We start from the raw sequence: 17,653 nt of genomic DNA on the forward strand, positions 1-17,653 counted from the left end.
GAGAACAGTGTTCCAAGCGAGGCTGAAGTGCTGAGGAACACAGATCTCCTTCCACCAATCTAAATCCTTCCCCTCTCTTTTTGGTACCCACATGATTCCTTGTGGTGGTTACATACCAGCTTCTGAGAAAGAATTTAGTATCGGGAACACATGGATGATCTAGCTCCTTCACCTGCAATGACAATCCTCGCTAAAGGCTGATTATTTTTAAAATTGCAAGAGCTTAATTGTAGATACCTTGTGGCAGATCTACACTTTTGTTATAGTAAAAGAAAAAAATAGCAAAGTCCGATTTTGGCTAAATCATTTTTAATTGATTTATAATTCTATTTTAGTGGAAAGCAAAAGAGTTTCAGTTATCATAGGAAATTCTGCTGCTGCTCAGGTGCTGCTTTTGGCTTTTTGTTTGGCGGCATGCCAAAAAGCTTTAGCTCTGGAGGGCTAAGGCTGATTCAATCTACCTGGTGGCTGAAGGCAGGATTGGTCTACCTGTCTTCCTGAGGAGGAGGACCAGTCTCCCCACAGAAAACAAGGGAGAGTGTCAAAGGGGGCTGCAAGGGCCCGGTCTACCTATCATGGCCGGAGGACCTGAGTCCCTGGGAGTGGGCCGGTTTACTCGTGGGGGTAGGGAAAAAAAAAGAGAAAGGGAGGAAAGGGGTCCACCTCGTGGGAAATGGCAGGAAATGGGAGAGGGCTTTTTTGCATGCTGCAGCACAGGGTGTGCTTTTGGCTTTTTTTCCTTTCACAGCCAAAGCCCAGCCCCAGGCACACTTCGTCTGCAGCAGGAGCAAGAAGATGGCGAAGGTCAGCTGAGGGGGCAAAGCTCAGGGTGGCAGGGTCTTGGAGTGCAGGGTAGCGAGGGTGACTGTGGCTGGGACTGGGCTGGGGCGGCTGCAACTTCCCGGGGCATGGCAAGAAGCCCTAGAGCTGTGTGGTTCTGGGGCTGCTTGCCACCTGCAAGGCAGATGGCGGGGCAGCCAAAAGGGCAGAGGTGGGGGGAGACAGGTGGGTGGGGGGAGTTGGAGGCAGTCCCTTACCTTACTGAGCCTTGGGGCTGGGAGGGACCAAGCCCAAAATGGCTTGGATTGGGGTGGGTACTTGCTTAATGACCCACAATTTTCAGTTAATGACAGCAACCAAGACTGTCAGGAGTGCTGGCACTAAGCAATGTGGTCATGTGACATCTCAGTAACAGACATTCCAGTCCCAACTATGATCCTAAGTCAAGGACTACCTGTATATGACAACATATATGGATATGAGTGTATTATCTGGTGAGTGTCAAAGCCACTGTCCTGGATGAAACCCAGAGCATCCAGGAGTATATCAGTAAGATGGCACCCAAAGATGAGAGATGAGCTGCTGACAGAATGCCTGAGGCAGCAGCAGACATGGGAGGAAGTTCAAGCAGAGGAAGTGGCACGGCAAGACAAGCCCCTGCATGGGATGTACCATTGAAAGACAGCTGAGGTGGATGACATTGGGAAATCCTACCTGTGGCTGGAAAAGGCTGGACTAAAAGACAGCACTGAGGCTCTGATCATAACAGCAGAAGAACAGGCACTAAGCACCAGATCCACAGAAGCAGGGGTCTACCACACTAGACAGGACCCAAGGTGCAGACTGTGCAGAGAGGCCTCAGTCCAGCACATAGTGGCAGGGTGTAACATGCAGGCAGGAACAGCATACATTGAATGGCACAACCAAGTAGCTGGTATTATGTACAGGAACATCTGCGCAGTGTATGGGCTAGACCCTCCCAAGTCCAGATGGGAGATTCCACAGAAGATTGTGGAGAATAACAGGGCTAAGATCCTGTAGGACTTCCAGATCCAGACAGACAGGCAGGCACTGGCCAATCAACCAGACATCGTGGTAATAGACAAGGACCAGAAGACAGCGGTGGTGATAGATGTCGCAGTGCCAAGTGACAGCAATATCAGGAAGAAGTGTAAGAAACTGGAGAAGTACCAGGGCCTGAAGGAGGAACTAGAGAGGATGTGGAAAGTAAAGACCAAAGTGATCCCAGTGATGGTAGGAACACTGGGGGCTGTGACTCCTAAGCTGGGAGAGTGGCTCCAACAGATCCCAGGAACAACATCCGAGCTGTATATCCAGAAGAGTGCATGCCAGGAACAGCTAGGATACTGTGCAGAACCCTCAAACTCCCAGGCATCTGGTAGAGGACCCGAGATTGAGGAAGGCACAAACCACCCATAGGGGTGGAGGGATTTTTTTTTTTTTTACATTCAGTGTGCAGCAGCATCTCTCTGTGCATGCGTGCGTATATATGTATGTGTGTGTGCATAAATAAATAAATGATATACAGTGGTACCTCGGGATACGAACTTAATGCGTTCCGTGACTCTGGGCGTATCCCGAGTTGGTTGTAACCCGACGCAAATTCCCCCATAGGGTTCAATGTAAATCCAGTTAATCTGTTCCGCCCTCCGAATTTGGTTGCACCCCGAAGCAAATTTTCCCATAAGGTTCAATGTAATTACCGTTAATCCGTTCTGGCGTCCGCGGACCATGCGTCAGGGGCGGGAGAATGGCCGGGCGCCGCGCAGGAGAATGGCCGGGTGCTGTGCGGTGCGAGAACGGCCGGGGGTGGCGGGAGAACGGCCGGGCGCGGTGCGGCGGGAGAATGGCTGGGCGTGGCATGGCGCGGCACGGCGGGAGAACGGCCAGGCGCGGTGCGAGAACGGCCGGGCATGGCGGGAGAACGGCCGGGCGCGGCGCAGTGCGAGAACCGCCGGCCGCGGCGGGAGGACAGCCGGGTGCGGTGCGGTGGGAGAATGGCCGGGCGTGGCGTGGCGGGAGAACGTCTGGGCGCGGCGCGAGAACGGCTGTGTGTGGCGGGGCAGGAGAACGGCTGGACGCAGCGCGGCGCGGCGGGAGAACGGCCGGGCGCCACGTGTCGGGTGGAAAAATGGTCGCGGACCACGTGTCAGGGCGGAAAAATGACCATACCCCGAGGCGGAGTTCGCACATCGAGGTAAATTTTTGCGGCTGGAGCTGGTCGTAACCCGAAAAGTTCGTTAGTAGAGGCGTTCGTATCCCGAGGTACCACTGTACATGGAGATACGAAAGTTTCAAACATTTGTCCATTTTGCTTAGCCATCCCAGGAAACAACATTCTAATAGATATTATAGGTCTATTTCAAAGAACTGATCTATCCTTTTTGGAATAATCCCACTAGAGACAAAAAGAGCTGTATGTTTTTATTACAATTATGTGCATTTCATGCATATCACCCTCTTTTCAGCATCTAGTTACATGTTGGATTTCTATGCTGTCATGTCACAGTAGAGAGTGAAGTCTACCAATGGTAGAAATGTCTTCATTTGCATTTGTTTGGTGACTGATCACCTAGAGTTATTCCTTTACTAAGCACTAAATAACGTTTTCACTACTGACTGTTTCAACACTTGCTACTTTAATAAGTGATTGGCCCAGATATATAATTAAAGGTATCCCTGTGTACTACAAGACACTCTTCCTTTCACTTTCTCTTTCTCCTACAACTTTTTAAACCACTCTTTCAAATTTCAATTTTTCCCATTCCAATCCCAGAAACTATTTTGAGGATTCCTTTTCTTTCTTCCTGAGTTGACACCATATAGCACATTCACCCCTCTCATTATCAGGGCTGTCACCCGTCTAGAAGTACTCTCAGCTGCTGAAAACACTGAGACCATGGGGGGTGGGTGGGAGGCCAATTACAAGTTTAACAAGAAAAACTAAAAAGTTCACATTCTCTATCAGGATCTTCACAGCCAAAAGAAATTGCCTTGACTTCTGTATTTAGTACCGACTTACTATATAAACAAGCTTTGTTTTAATATGCAGAGCACCTACGAGTCATGCAAGCAAACAGGGCCACACATTAAAAAAATTAGAAGTCCTTATGAATTTATTTACACAATTATTAAAGTACACAAATACAGTGGTAATACAAATGAGGTGTTCTGAGATATTGTTACCAATACACAGGTTTATAGAGACATTCTAACTATATTTTCAGCAGGTGATGGCGAGATTTAACTATAATGGACGGGCAAAGACTGCCCACAACCAAGAGCAATTTGAGAGGTTTGCAGTCAACTTTTTAAGTTTAGTACAGCAATTGAAGGTTCCAGATATATAGAAAGAAGAGGCTGCCTTTTAAAGTCTCTAACATTACATCATTGACAACAGGTATTTACAAAAAGCACACTTAAGTGTAGAACTGTACAAATGGAAGTGCACATGCCCAAAGAACCAACATCTACAGCAACCAGTGATACAATTATTCAAAATTTTCCATGGACCAACATTAAAACACATTCCCATTGCACTCCCCCAATCATAGGTTGCATCAAATCAGACCTTGAACATACAAATAAGCAATAGATTAATGTTCTAAGGTAGCTAAAGTAACAAGATTGTTCATAGTTCAAAATCCACAGAACTAAACAAAACAAACAAAAAACAAAACAGAAAACAAAAGATGACCTGACAAAGCTTTGAAACAAAATGCTTGCAAATTAACAGGAAAAAAAATCTTATGGAGTTGTACTAGCCACCAAGTTTCCAAGGAGGCAAGAATCTCACATTTATTAAAAAGTAGTAACAACACGCCTACATATTGCATTTTCATCCCCAAAGTGGGACTGATGGTGCTTTGAGTGGTATTTGGTATGACTCACATGCCTTCTACTTTCCCAGATTACTAAGGGATAAATATATTGCTCATGAAAACGAAGGTTCTTCATGTATATTAGCTGGCACACTAAGTGTTTTGGCCACTATGTAAATATAACTTCAGCTGAAGGCCAGCTGTTCCAGGCTTGCACATTTTAACAACGAATTAAAGAATTCCACAAGCTTGAATGTTCTCTTGACATCTTGCACAAGGAACAGACTGCTTATAACTCCGAGCCTTGGCGGAAGGCAGCAGGCCGGCAGCACTCGCTGCCTCTGTGCAATCAGGAAGCCCACCTACGACCACACTGCTCCCACTGCAGCGCCAGTGCTTTATTGGCCTCTCTAGGAACAACCCAGCAGAAACAAGATACCCTGCCCCTCTTCAAATCCTCCTCTACGGATAAATGTAATACATTCTACATTCAATATTAAAAACTTCCTGAAAGATTATTTTAGTGCTTTGCCTTCAAAGTCTATGAAGCATTATTTTCACCTCTACTCGGTACAGCTTTTTCTTCCAAAATATCTTCCACTCTTCCTTGGACAGTATTAGGGACAAATCAACATTAAAAAAGAAGTGTGGGTGGTACATGGAGATTTGAATTCTAAAAAAAGAACCCCAACAACCCTGGAAGAACAAGACAGCCAAAAATGAAACTAAAAATTAAAAACCCTTGAGAATCTCCCTTCTCCAGTTGAATGAGACCATACAAAAGTAAATGGAGTAAAATAAAGGAAACCCTCCTAATTCCGTTAGACATTCCCTTCTCACTTAAGCTTACAAGAAGTTTCAAGTCTTGAGTTGTGTTTTGTTTTGTTTTAAACTAAGCTTCAGAATTTTCACATTTCCATACAGGGTTTTAATGAGACAAAAGACTGATTTTTTTAATAGAGAAGTTAAGCCAATAATCTTAGCAAAATGAATACAAAACTTTCTTAAACCAAGTAAAAGAGTTCTAATTACAGTAGAACAATAAAAAGGGGGTGAAGACTGCCGCCTGCCGAGGGACAACTAAAATGGCTATTGAATAACAGGCAGCCCACGCTGTAGACCATCTCTTCCTTTTCTAGCCCTGCGGCTAGAGTTCATATAAGGTTATGAGGTTTCAGGCTAAAGCCTCTTGTAGTGTGGCAGCTGCTGGATTCTGTCCATGTTCCTGTGAGTATCTTTAGACAGTGGCAAGGAGAGTTCCAACTGGAATATTTCTTCTGCTCTAGTTTGGGATAGTTTGCTAATAAAAGCCATTGATAACATAGGAGATCAGCCATGCATTATCTGCCCCTCAATGGCAACATTATTTCACCGATGCACAGCAGATTGGAGTACGCTGGTCGTCGCCAGAGCAGGAATCTATTGAAGCCAAGGAACAGGGTATCAATATCAGCCCATGCCTACTGAAACTGCATAAAACCTGGACCCACGCACCACCTTCCATAAATACAACTGAACAGACACATCGACTTCAGAAGGATGAAAAGCCAGTACAGAGTTCTAGGTGCCAACAGAATCAATGACACACCTACCTGTAATGCCCATGAAGGGAATGACAGAATGACATGTTCCTTCTGTATTAAAGGTATGGTAAAAAGGCTTCTTGCGAGCAGGGAGAAATAGTATGAAGAATGATGTGAAAAAGCACATGCTAGTCAAAGAGAGAACAGATTAGATGACTCAGGTGAGCTCTTAAAACAGTAATGAAACCTAAAGCAAGAAGCAAGGTGACAAATGCAATGTAAATGTGTGCGTGTGTGCATGTATGTGTGTGTGTACACACACACATATGCATCACTTACAATAATGTTCCCATCACAAACATAGTGTCAAGCAAAGTCTGTGAATTCTGTAATCAAAAGTTTGTGCCAAATTTGATAGTTTTTCAGTTCCAGCTGAGATACTGAAACAAATTAGGAAAACCCTAGATCTAGATGGTTTGACAACGTGAACCTCTGAAGGCTTAAAACAGTCCTAGCTGAAAACAGGAACAATGTCAGTATTGCCTTCTTTCGTGACAAGCTCACATTTCATTCCAAGTGTATCCAACATATAGGCAATCTGCTACCAAGTCATCTACAAAATTACTGAAAATCCTCCAATTGTTCAAATCAGGATGAAAACCATGTGTTTGCTTTGTATGCACGAAATCAATTTTTGCTCCCCTTACAGTATTAAGATGCGCAAGAAGAAACACTTTTTTTCTTTTAAAAGTATGGGCTATGAATGCAAAGGGAATCCTCCTATTTAGAATTGTCCAATAAAACTTAATACTTAGATTACCAAAACATTGCCAATTTCTAGAGAGTAGCTTGCACGTGATTGAGAACAGGAAGAAAAGTGTTTCAAAGTACCCATCCTTACGTAGTTCAAATCCTTGCTGATGCAAGGTCCAACTCTGTACTGCACCAGAGTATTCCAGGAGTCAAAGATATCCTAGTTTAGATTTGTGCATATTTTAAGTGACAAGTAACCTCTTTAGGTTGCTTCGATCTTAGGACCATTCCTTGAATGCACAGTTTGTAGGAACACTAAATCAAATTGCCACAGCATCAACGTTTTGACGTGCAACAAGAGGTTATATTTTATAGATAAGGACTCTGATAGTGGACTGGATCCTTCAGTTTTCCTCTCTAAACACCCACTGTTTTCAAACAGGAACTGTACATAAAAACAGGCATCTCAACCCTTAGCTGTAATTTGTAAAGAGTTTTGGCTATTACCAACCCCAGTTATTCAGCTGCTGATCTTTACATATTCCCTACTCTCATTTCAACTTTCTTCCTGCCAAACTGGAGAGGAGGAAGAAACACCATATGTCTTCTTCACAGGAAAATGCAAGTGAGCATCTATAGTATAGCGTATCTTACAACCAAGGTAATTTGGAACAGAATCCTTCCATGCAGCTAAAATTCTCAACAGCTGAATTATCCAGTTGATCTAGTCCATGTGGATAATAAATTGCAAATATAATTAATAAAGTAAAGGGCTCTGGGAGTCAAGTATACAAAAGCAGTAGTGAGAAGAGAAATAAGAGTGATTCAACATCAACAGGAGAAATTAGCATATTATGAAGCTTTATCAAATGTCCTTTGGGCAGAAAGGCAGAACATAACTCAAACAAATAAAATGAATGGCAGGGAAAGAGAGCACGGCTGTTAGCAAAATCTAAGCATCTTAGGCTGGATAAAAAAGAGCAAAAGAAACAGTTTTGGAAATACATAAAAATGGCAGCACACTACATATTGCCCATACACACTTCATTTTGCTCTGGGGAAGACCTACCGGCTATCAAGACAAAAGGACCAATCAACTGATAAGCTTTAGCTATCACAGATTCATTCATTTCCTACCAACACAAGCATTTAAGTGTCTGCTGTAACAAGTCCAGAGGCACAGTTTCCAGCTTCATTATCAGTTTTGAAAATGTTTTTTTAATCTTGGCTGCTTGTGGGAAAGGGAGAAAAATAAAGAGGCCACATTAATCTTTTATTTATGCTACAAGATAATTCTGCTTAAATTAGGCAGTGAAGCTGTTCCCAGTCTTAGCTTTCACTGCAACTGAAGCCCTGTCCCCTTTTATGTCCACGTGATGCATATTAAAAAGGGGACAGGGCTTCAATTGCATGGTAACATCCACCATCTTTTTTGACTCCCCCAGATATTCCTGTACATTGGAATAAATTTAATTAAATGAATATAGTTTCTAATCATTATCAGCAGTCACAATCTGTAAGTTGGGCAGCCACATGAATTGATTAAATAAATATTAAAAAATGTGCACAGCAAATATGTAGTAATATTTTGATGCAATTAACAAAACTTTCAGGCTCTCTTCAAGGTGTCTTGTTTTTCCAAATGGGCTACTCAATTTGCATACTTGCGAAAAAGCAGATTCACTGGAGTGATCCCTATGGAGTTATCCCAAATTCTAGGTTATCCTATGCTTTAGTAGTAATATAAATCCCTTGGTTTCACTTGCAAATATTCTAATCAAACCATTCTAGTGAAATACTAAAGCTTTTGGGGAAAAGCGAACTAGTGAAACACTAAAAGGTTTGGGGGAAAAGCACATCTAATGTTACATCATCTGCAAGGCAGAGGGAAATAAAGTGCAGAATTAACATGAAAAGCCACCCCCTTTGAATGCCCCAAAGGAGTTCATCCAAACCCACCCACCAAGCTGGAGTCTAGCGAGAAGGGACTCACCCAGTGCTGCTTTCCAACGAGGAGACGAGCAGCTACTTGCCATGGTGTTCGAAGGGAATGCTATTCTGAGGTGGGGGGAAAAGACAGCCATTTGAAACAATTCCACTGCCCAAAAGTTAATTTCAAGCTAAGATTCTAGATGGAGCTGCTCTTTATTTGGAACAGTGCTCCTTTCAGAAGCCTCAGAGACATTGGCCTTCACAGGTTAGAAGCTCTCACCAAACTGATAAACATAGGGGTTGGCGTTATAGAATGTGTTTTGAGAACTGATGTATGAAGAAAGACTGCTTTGAGCAGCAGGAACCATCAACAGGAGTTTGGAAGTGCTTTTGTGTTCCAATGACTCCTAGTTCAAAAGGATCATTAGGTTAATGGTTTATTGCCTGTGCTGGCCATTGATTCAAAAAAACATTTTCCTTTATCACAGTGAGAAGTTTAACCCCTGGGTAATTCAAGAAAACCTGCATCACTCATTAGTACTCAATTAGGTACAAGCTCAATCTAGAGCCTTCAGCCTAGGATCTACAGATACAAACGCAGGCTTTCAGATCAATGTGTTCACTAGAACAGAAGTCCATTTATTGCTCTCAACTGGCCAAGACAGCACAAAAGACAAAACCTAAATAATCTTGTAAACTTACTATAAAAGATTAATCACATTTCTGTGTAGAAGATAGTTATATTTTTTTCTCACTGTTTCTTTTCCTTTGTGTACATTTCAGCAAGCAATTACAAGTGCACACACAAACCAACATTTCTTCCTAGCAGGTGAAGTTTAGTTAGACAAAACCATCCTCGTCTCATAAAGATGTCCAACTTTTCTACTGCTACACCTATATGATATGTTTAAGAATATAAAATCTCACCTATAAAGCAGGAAACACTAAGTTAAAATCATATAAAAGATAGCTGCTATGGCATTCCGTCCATCAAGAAACAAAAAGACAAGCTTGTGTTTTTTGCTAGAAAAAAGATTGATTACCATATCCCTATTTTGCCTGAGGACTAAACTGAAAAACTAACATTTGCCACCAGCTAGAAGTCGCTGTACTATTCAGAAGACAATAAGAATACTCATCCACCAGCAATCACATTTTCCCAATTAGTTTTGTCAACGCAGTCCCTATGTTTTTGCCAGGCTAACAAAAACATTTCTTAGAGAACCAATGTTTGAAGCATGTCACTGAGAAAGAGTCTGAAATTATCATGGAAGAGGATCATAATATAGGACATCAAACACATCAGCTAAATATAGGCCAACTTTTACAGGAAAAAGGGTAAAATGAACTGCTTGTTGTAGACTTTCAAATAAGTAACACTGTAAATATTGAACTCGATAAATGTTGAAAGTATTTAAGAAAAAACAATGCTGAGGCTATGGGATCAGGTCTTCTCTGTGACTCTTCCAGCCTTGAGGGGGAGATCAGAATAAAGCTGCTCACGCAGATGAACCTCATGTCATGACAATGCTGCGTGCCTGTGGCTCCTGCACAATCAATCTTTCTTGCCAGCAATTATCAGTATTTTCCAACACTGGATATTTTGAGACTAAAACTTCAATTATCCAGGTAACTGACCCATTTCTCAATGAAGTAATAAATGTGTATTCAGGCTTCTTCAGGCTCACATGATTAATATCTCTCCCCCTTACAAAAACCCAAACCCACATCCTCCAGATAGAATAGCCCTACTTGTGCTCTCTCCATACATTACTAGAGATTTTGTGAAAGGTTGTATGACTCCTGATAGCTGTCTCCCTGTGAAGACTAAACAGGTGTGTATTATCAAGGCTTTGTGTAAAGATATTGCAAAGCATTCCAGTTATCTCCTGCAAAACTCTGCTTTTAGAAATGACTCCTTCACCTGTCCCTGCCTCTGATCCATTTGAATACCATCCATCAGTATGATTTCAACAAGAGTAAGGGCTCTTTAATGCAGTTTGTTTCTATCCTGACTCTGATTCTATCCACTACTAAGGAACAAGGTAGTCTATGCTGCTGCAAACAGAGAACTATTAAATAAACTCTGGCTGGACTACAATACTCATAAAATCTTTGTTTATCTCTTACATGCCACCATGTAGGTGTAGAAGCACTTTCATCTGGCCCACAATCAACTGCTATTCATACTGCATGCATGTTTCAGCAGAGGCCAAAATAAAAATCTGGCTAGGGTGCAGAACCTAGAAATGTTAGTAGCTTTATTTTGTACTTCACAATAAAATTCAAACATTGAAGAAGGAAAATGTCCCTTTTAAATCCATGTCTCTGCTGTGTGTTAACTCTTCTTTCTTCATCATCTTCTGCTTTTTGCCTCATTTGCTCTTCTTCCTGCACTTCTTTCTTTGCAGCAACTTCAAATTCTCAGCTCCCCGCAGGCTCCACTCACACCCCATCCCCTGGTGTACCTGCTAGAGTGGTCACCAAGGAAATAGTTAATGTTGACTATAAGGAGTCATAACTGGGATTGAATCTGACAGAATGATTAACCAGGGTGCTAATGTAAGAATTCACACAATTTAATAACAATGAATCCTTAAAACTCAGAAGAGGCTAAGATTTCCATGCAGAGATGCAAGCAACATGACCATAAACAACATCAATACAGCAAGCGGGCTGTATTTTATCTTCAGCAAGGACCATCATCTCTGAAAGCATGCTCTAAGAGGGAATCTAAGAATGAGAAGTTAATGTGTGCTTTAGAATTATTTGGCCAAATCTTTAAAGTATGTGAATGAGAACTTTAATTCTGCTATCGCAATTTAGAAAGAGAATCCATACTTTTGAAGCATTCGATTCTACCCCAGTCCCAGCTGTTTTGTTCCTGGTCCTTTGCCTCTTATTGACCTTAATGCTGATCTTCCTCCCTTGCTGACCACTATGATGCAGCTCTATGCTACAGGCACCCTGCCAGGAAAGACAGCACTGAAGCACGGCTAATACCATCTGTGGCAACCCTAGACTACTGCCTCCATCTAGCATCCTAGTGAACAATACAACTGGTGGCTCCACTCACGCAAAGAGAGTTCCATTTTTTAAATTTGATTCCCCCCCCTCAAAATTTGGATCCCAGCTTAACTTGATACCCTGAGTGACTGTCTAGTTCACCTATTTGGAGCAGTCGACCCTGACAGTAACTTTTCCTTCTCCATAGCAAAACCAGGCAAAAGGAATGGTGGGCTGACAGAATTTGGAAAGTCAAATGGCAAACTGCAAGAACTTAGTTAACTTTCAGATAAGGCAACTGTTTCCCGCAAGTCTAAAAGCCCAGATGGAAGACTATTTTACTCTAGGCCTTACTACTATGACATAACATGTTAAGGTTATAAAACATATTTAAAAACCACATAACCACAATTTAAAGTTGGCTTGTTTGAAATAGACTATAGAATCAAATTGTGCCAGATGTCAAACTGCAGTTAGTTAATTCTTAAAGGAAATACTTCCAAAGTTTACTTTCTAGCCATTCATAAGGGAAGAAGACATGGGCTAGTTAACATGAAAGCCTGTGCATGTTGTGCTAAATCACAGTTTAGCACTGGAAAGGGGAAATCTATCCAGTCTGCAATAGCCCTCTTCTTCCTTGTTGTCTCTTTGTTCTGTGCATCCTGGGGGCCAAAGAAACAGGAAGGGGAGGGGGCCTTCAGCCAATGATGTCATGCAGCCCTTGGAAAGTGACCACAGGACTCTCTGTCCATCCACCAGATAAAAATGGCAGATTATAGTTTTGTAAGAATGCTAAAGCTGTTTTCAAAGAGAAACCTTTCAGAACATTTATTATAAAACTTACTCTAATTGGTTTTCACTGGGGAAAAAAAGAATATTGGACCTTTCACAGTCACCTAAGAAAGGAATTTCAATTGCATCAGAGTGAGAATTCAAACTGCATTAGACTATGAAATTTAGAGAAAAATCAATATCACCTAATACAAATCTAGAGACTGAGTTATTTTTAATTGATTTTAGCACCTGTAGGGTTATTGGATGTGGGCTGCAAAAATCCAGATGACTATTAGATAGAGGTCTATTTCTGCTGCCATCCAGTGGCTGTCTGGAGTTTTGCAGCCCAGATCTATGTAACTGGACCCTAATCTACTTCTGAAACACAGTGAATTTTTGGTATTCTTTGGAACCAGTAAAACAAGGAGAGGCAAGAACAGCCCATGGAGTTACAGAAGGTTTGGTCTCCTAGAAATTCTAAGCTCCTAACCCTTTTAACACAATATTTAACTACTTAGTATTCTCAAGCTTTAACTAGCCAGATTTGTCTTTTACAAAAATATTCCAGTTTGGCCACCTAAAAGATTTTTGAAAGAGACACTCTCTCAGAATTCTAAACACAGTTAGATGAAAATTAAAAAAAACAAAAAACACTGCATTATTCACAACCTAAAGCAATTTAAAATGATTTAAATTATCACGCCCATCAACAAATTTACTTCAACTAGTTATCTTTCTTTTAATCAATTAAGCCACCATTTTAAAAAGTAGTCTAATTTATACTACATTTGTGTGTTAGTTGCACTATTATTTCATTCATGACACTGAAGGGGGGCAGTGTTTTTAACTAGAAAAATAACACACAAAACTGTGCGAAGATGGGAAATTCAGCTTTCGTGCATATGAAGAATACTTTCTTTGGAATACAGCTATCACCATCTGGGGGTTCAGGCTGATAATTATCTCTTCATCTGCATAAAATCATGTCAGATTCCAAAATCTTTGGCAACCAGTACCTAATCATTCACAACACTTTTTAACCATTACTGATATGCAGTCCTTGGCAGCTTTTCTGTTCCATATCACATTTTAGTTAGTCATTAACAAACTGAACAGTAATTTAAGAAGAATTTGCTACTGATTTCTCCCAAGTGTGCAAGACAAACATTAACCATATACCAAGAGAAGGAGATACTGGGGTAGGGCAAGATGGGCTTGAAATTTAATGCCTTTCAAATTCAGTATCAAAACCAAAGAAACATTTACACATATTTTACATAATATAACTTGCTGGACTTCAGTGATTTTGATGTAAAGGAAAGCAAATAATTACATCTCAAGAGTCCAAAAGTGCTTTATTTCAGGTAACTTAAGAGGTTAAAATGCGCACTTTCTTCCTCTTCCTTCGAGGTCTGCAGGAGCTTGGCTTTACAGATGGAAGGATAAAAGAAAGAGTCTCAAAACCTCACACGGTTTCATTTCTTCAAAATTAGCAAGTCTCCCACAGGATATACTTACTCAAGCCCTAGAGAGAAGTATCTTTCTCAGCATGTAAAGCAATGCCATTGTATTAAGAGCCAAGGACAGCACCATTTTATTTACTGAAACTTTGGGCAACGCATAATGAAGTATTTTTCTGAAATATCTGCTCACCAAAAACACTGGAAACAAGTAATCCAGAAATTAATTCAGCAGACCACCATCTGCTCCAATGCAATGAAGCAGAGTTTTCAAGAAATATAATAGTATAGTGTAATAAAGTAGTTATAATTACTGTAATAAATAATTTCTTTATTGATATGTTAGAGACTTTGGACCTGCACAAAGTAGTCATGTTATTTAAGTATTTGATTGCAAAAGCTTGTATTAGGTAACAAAAGCTATATGCTCATGGAGCTGAAACTTTTAAATTATATATTCCTTTAAACATTATTCTCTGATCAGAGGTAATTTAGTATTGCTTTAAAAGACTGCTGCTTCAAATATCCTTTTGGTATAAATTCAGATTACATACCTTTCATCTATACAAGCGTGCTATCAACAATCAAGATTTTTTTAAATCTGGGTCTTAATGAGCAATGCTATGAACATTTACTAAATGCGATTCTGTCTGAATTCCTAATAAGCACCTCCTTTTTTTCTTCTCTAACAGCCACTAATACAGTGTAAGTAGAGCTACCCATATCCAAGATGAAACAATTACTGGAGGGCAGAAAGTGAATTCTAATTCTTTGCTGCTATCTAATGGTCTTCTGAATTTTTGCAGCCCAGGCATGGCAGATGAACCGTGCAGTTTAACTGTAATCACTTATGCTTTTATATACTAAATTTATATTCACCCCTAATTACTTCTTTGGGTGAGTTTTCCACTTCTTAATGACAAAACTTTGATCCTCTCTATTGACCTCTGGTGCTGAAATCATTTTTTATAATTAAAACATCTACATCACCATCCTATTCACCTGTAGAAACTTTTGCTACTTAACTACTTCCTCATCTGACATGGAATCACAGCCTAATTTACCAAGGCTCTGAAACTACCTTTATAATTTGGATCTTTGAACATAATCCCCCATCAGCATCTACATTCAAATTTATTGTTTCTAAATTCTTAGCTTTTAAAAAAGACACTTGAATACATATACAGAATCCTGAGACCCATATTTCATTGCTGAACACTTTACAAATCAAAATCCAATTTTGTAACACATTATATATGAATCTGATGTGATTGCATGCCACATATACATTGTGAAATGAAACAAACTTACAATTAATGTTATTCAACAGTTTGATAAGTATTTGTCTTTTGTTTAGAAATATACAAAAAAGCAGGTAAATGGCATTAACATTATCCTATTTTGTAAGATGCAAAAAATGCATTTTTCTTCTAGAATATGCTGGCCTTCATACATTGGAAATCTTTATTCATAGCCAGTTATACAATGTGTTGAAACTTGACATAGATATATTTTGAACATCTGACATACATTTCAAAAAATGATGTATGCTTTATGGGAAAAATTGCAAGCCATGCTTAATGGTCCCAAAGTCAAGGTGCTTGATTACTGCAGACATATTCAGATTTTACTACTACTCTAATTTAGCTATGTATTTCTTACAAGAGTGCATGCCCACAGCTAATCTGAAAAAGCACTTCTGCTTTTCAAATCAAATAGGATTTTTAAAAGTGCTAAGAAAGAAAATCAAAGATGCATGAACAGCACCTAACAAATTATTATAAAAGTATACAAAGGAACCACGAGAGACTCTTTCCTATTTTCATCTCTTATTAGTCACAGTACTTTCAGACCTTTAGTATTCTTAAGTAAACTCCTCTCACAATAGATATTATTACAGACAACTGATTATACCAGACAGAAGCTGGTAACTATTTCTCATTAAGTGGCCATTTATTTGGAAATACAACCACAAATTATGTCAAGATCTCAGAGTTGTTGGCTGTTGGGTTTGTTTTTAGAGGGGGGTCACTAAGCACTACTAAACAAAATGCTAAGTGACTAGCTACAGATGAAGTTGTCCATCTCTGATACTGGACAAACTGTATTTGTCCAAGGTTAAAGGAAGAGTGCTTATTGATCCTTCTTCATAAAATGTAACAAATACTAATATTCATTCATTTGCACAAGGCTTCCGAGATCTGCAGTGGTTAAGGAAAAACATGACCTTTAAGTCAGTTGACGATTCATAGAGTATAGCAAAAGTCACTGAAATTTCCATGGCTGTTAAAAGTCTGTACCCTGCAAATACACAAAGATCCAAAAAGGTATTAAGCATGGGAGGTGTCCAGTTATAAATTTCCATAGTCTGTTAGTCCCTCTCCTTCACATTAAAGCTTCAAGATCAGGGGCCTTCACAAATAGCTATTCTTCAGCTGATTCAGATTAAGTAAGAGATCAACATGTTTAAAACATAACAACTGTGAGGAAAGCCTTTCAATTCAGAGCCCAGAGCATTTCTAAACTGAAAACAAATGCCAAAGAAAACTATATACTTCTATCTCTTTTCCCATAAAATGAATAGTTTTGTACCTGTGAGGTTGACATGCGTGAGGTATCTTGTCGACCTGTTAAATCAGACGAGGAGATATTCACAGGGGCCCCACGATGCAATCGCATACTCACTTTCCGTTCTCGCTCCATTCCAGAAACTGGCCGAGGAGATGTATTTGCTGATCAAAAAAAAAAAAAAGGAGCTATCATTATCAGGGGTTGTATATACAATATAATTACTGGTTATGAATTATTCCTGAATTCTATAGACTTTCTTGATGGAGCCAGTATATAAGCCAGGGTGGCAAGTGTTGGACTGGTACCATGGAGACCCCGGTTCTAATCTAACCAAAGCCATGAAAGTTCACTGGGTAATTCTGGGCCAGTTGCTCACTCTAAACCCAATCTACCTTACAGGATTGTTGGAAAAATTGGAGGAGGAATATGTTACATATTCCAACAGAAGAGAACATCTGTAGCTCAGGGTTGAACTGTGGAATCCATGGTGCTCTTAGAGCTTGGCTGTTTGCTTGCAGACGTTTCATTACCCAACTAGGCAACATCATCAGTGCAAGGTCACACTGATGATGTTACCTAGTTGGGTAATGAAACGTCTGCAAGCAAACAGCCTAGCTCAAGGAGCTCCAGAGACTCCACAGTGTTACATATGTCGCCTTGAACTCCTGAAGGAAAGGTGGGATGTAAATCTTATAAATAGATAAATACAGTACTGTGCAAAAGTTTTAGGCAGGTGTGAAAAAATGCTGTAAAGTAAGAATGCTTTCAAAAATATATATTGTAATTCTTTATGTTTATCAATTTACAAAATGCAAAGTGAGCGAACAGAAGAAAAATCTAAATCAAATCAATATTTGGTGTGACTATCCTTTGGCTTCAAACCAGCATCAATTCTTACACTTGCACACTTTGTACACTTGCACAAAGTCAGAGATCTTGTAGGATTACAGTCAGGTGTATGATTAACCAATTATACCAAGCAGGTGCTAATGATCATCAATTTCATATGTAG

At 40.2% G+C, this 17,653-nt stretch overlaps 1 protein-coding gene across 4 annotated transcripts in view; it reads right to left on the reverse strand.

Annotated features, from left to right (window-relative positions):
* Nucleotides 1-3,841: 3,841 nt before the first annotated feature.
* CSNK1D (casein kinase 1 delta) overlaps nt 3,842-17,653 on the reverse strand; it is a 38,331-nt gene continuing 24,519 nt past the window's right edge. Inside the window, exons 8-10 of one of the 4 annotated variants that reach the window (XM_007424582.4) lie at nt 16,663-16,802; nt 8,892-8,956; nt 3,842-6,041 (exon numbers count right to left, since the gene is read on the reverse strand). In XM_007424582.4, coding sequence (XP_007424644.1) covers nt 8,924-8,956; nt 16,663-16,802 — 173 coding nt within the window. In that variant the 3' untranslated portion in view covers nt 3,842-6,041; nt 8,892-8,923. Of the gene's footprint in view, nt 6,042-8,891; nt 8,957-13,946; nt 16,372-16,662; nt 16,803-17,653 lie in introns of those variants that run through there. The other 3 variants (XM_007424581.3, XM_088138447.1, XM_007424583.4) reach the window with 3 other exon arrangements.

This window comes from Python bivittatus, unplaced genomic scaffold (assembly GCF_059951505.1).
Source record: "Python bivittatus isolate LINGU-HERP-01145 unplaced genomic scaffold, Pbiv_v1 ctg000220_np1212, whole genome shotgun sequence".
Lineage (NCBI taxonomy): Eukaryota > Metazoa > Chordata > Lepidosauria > Squamata > Pythonidae > Python > Python bivittatus.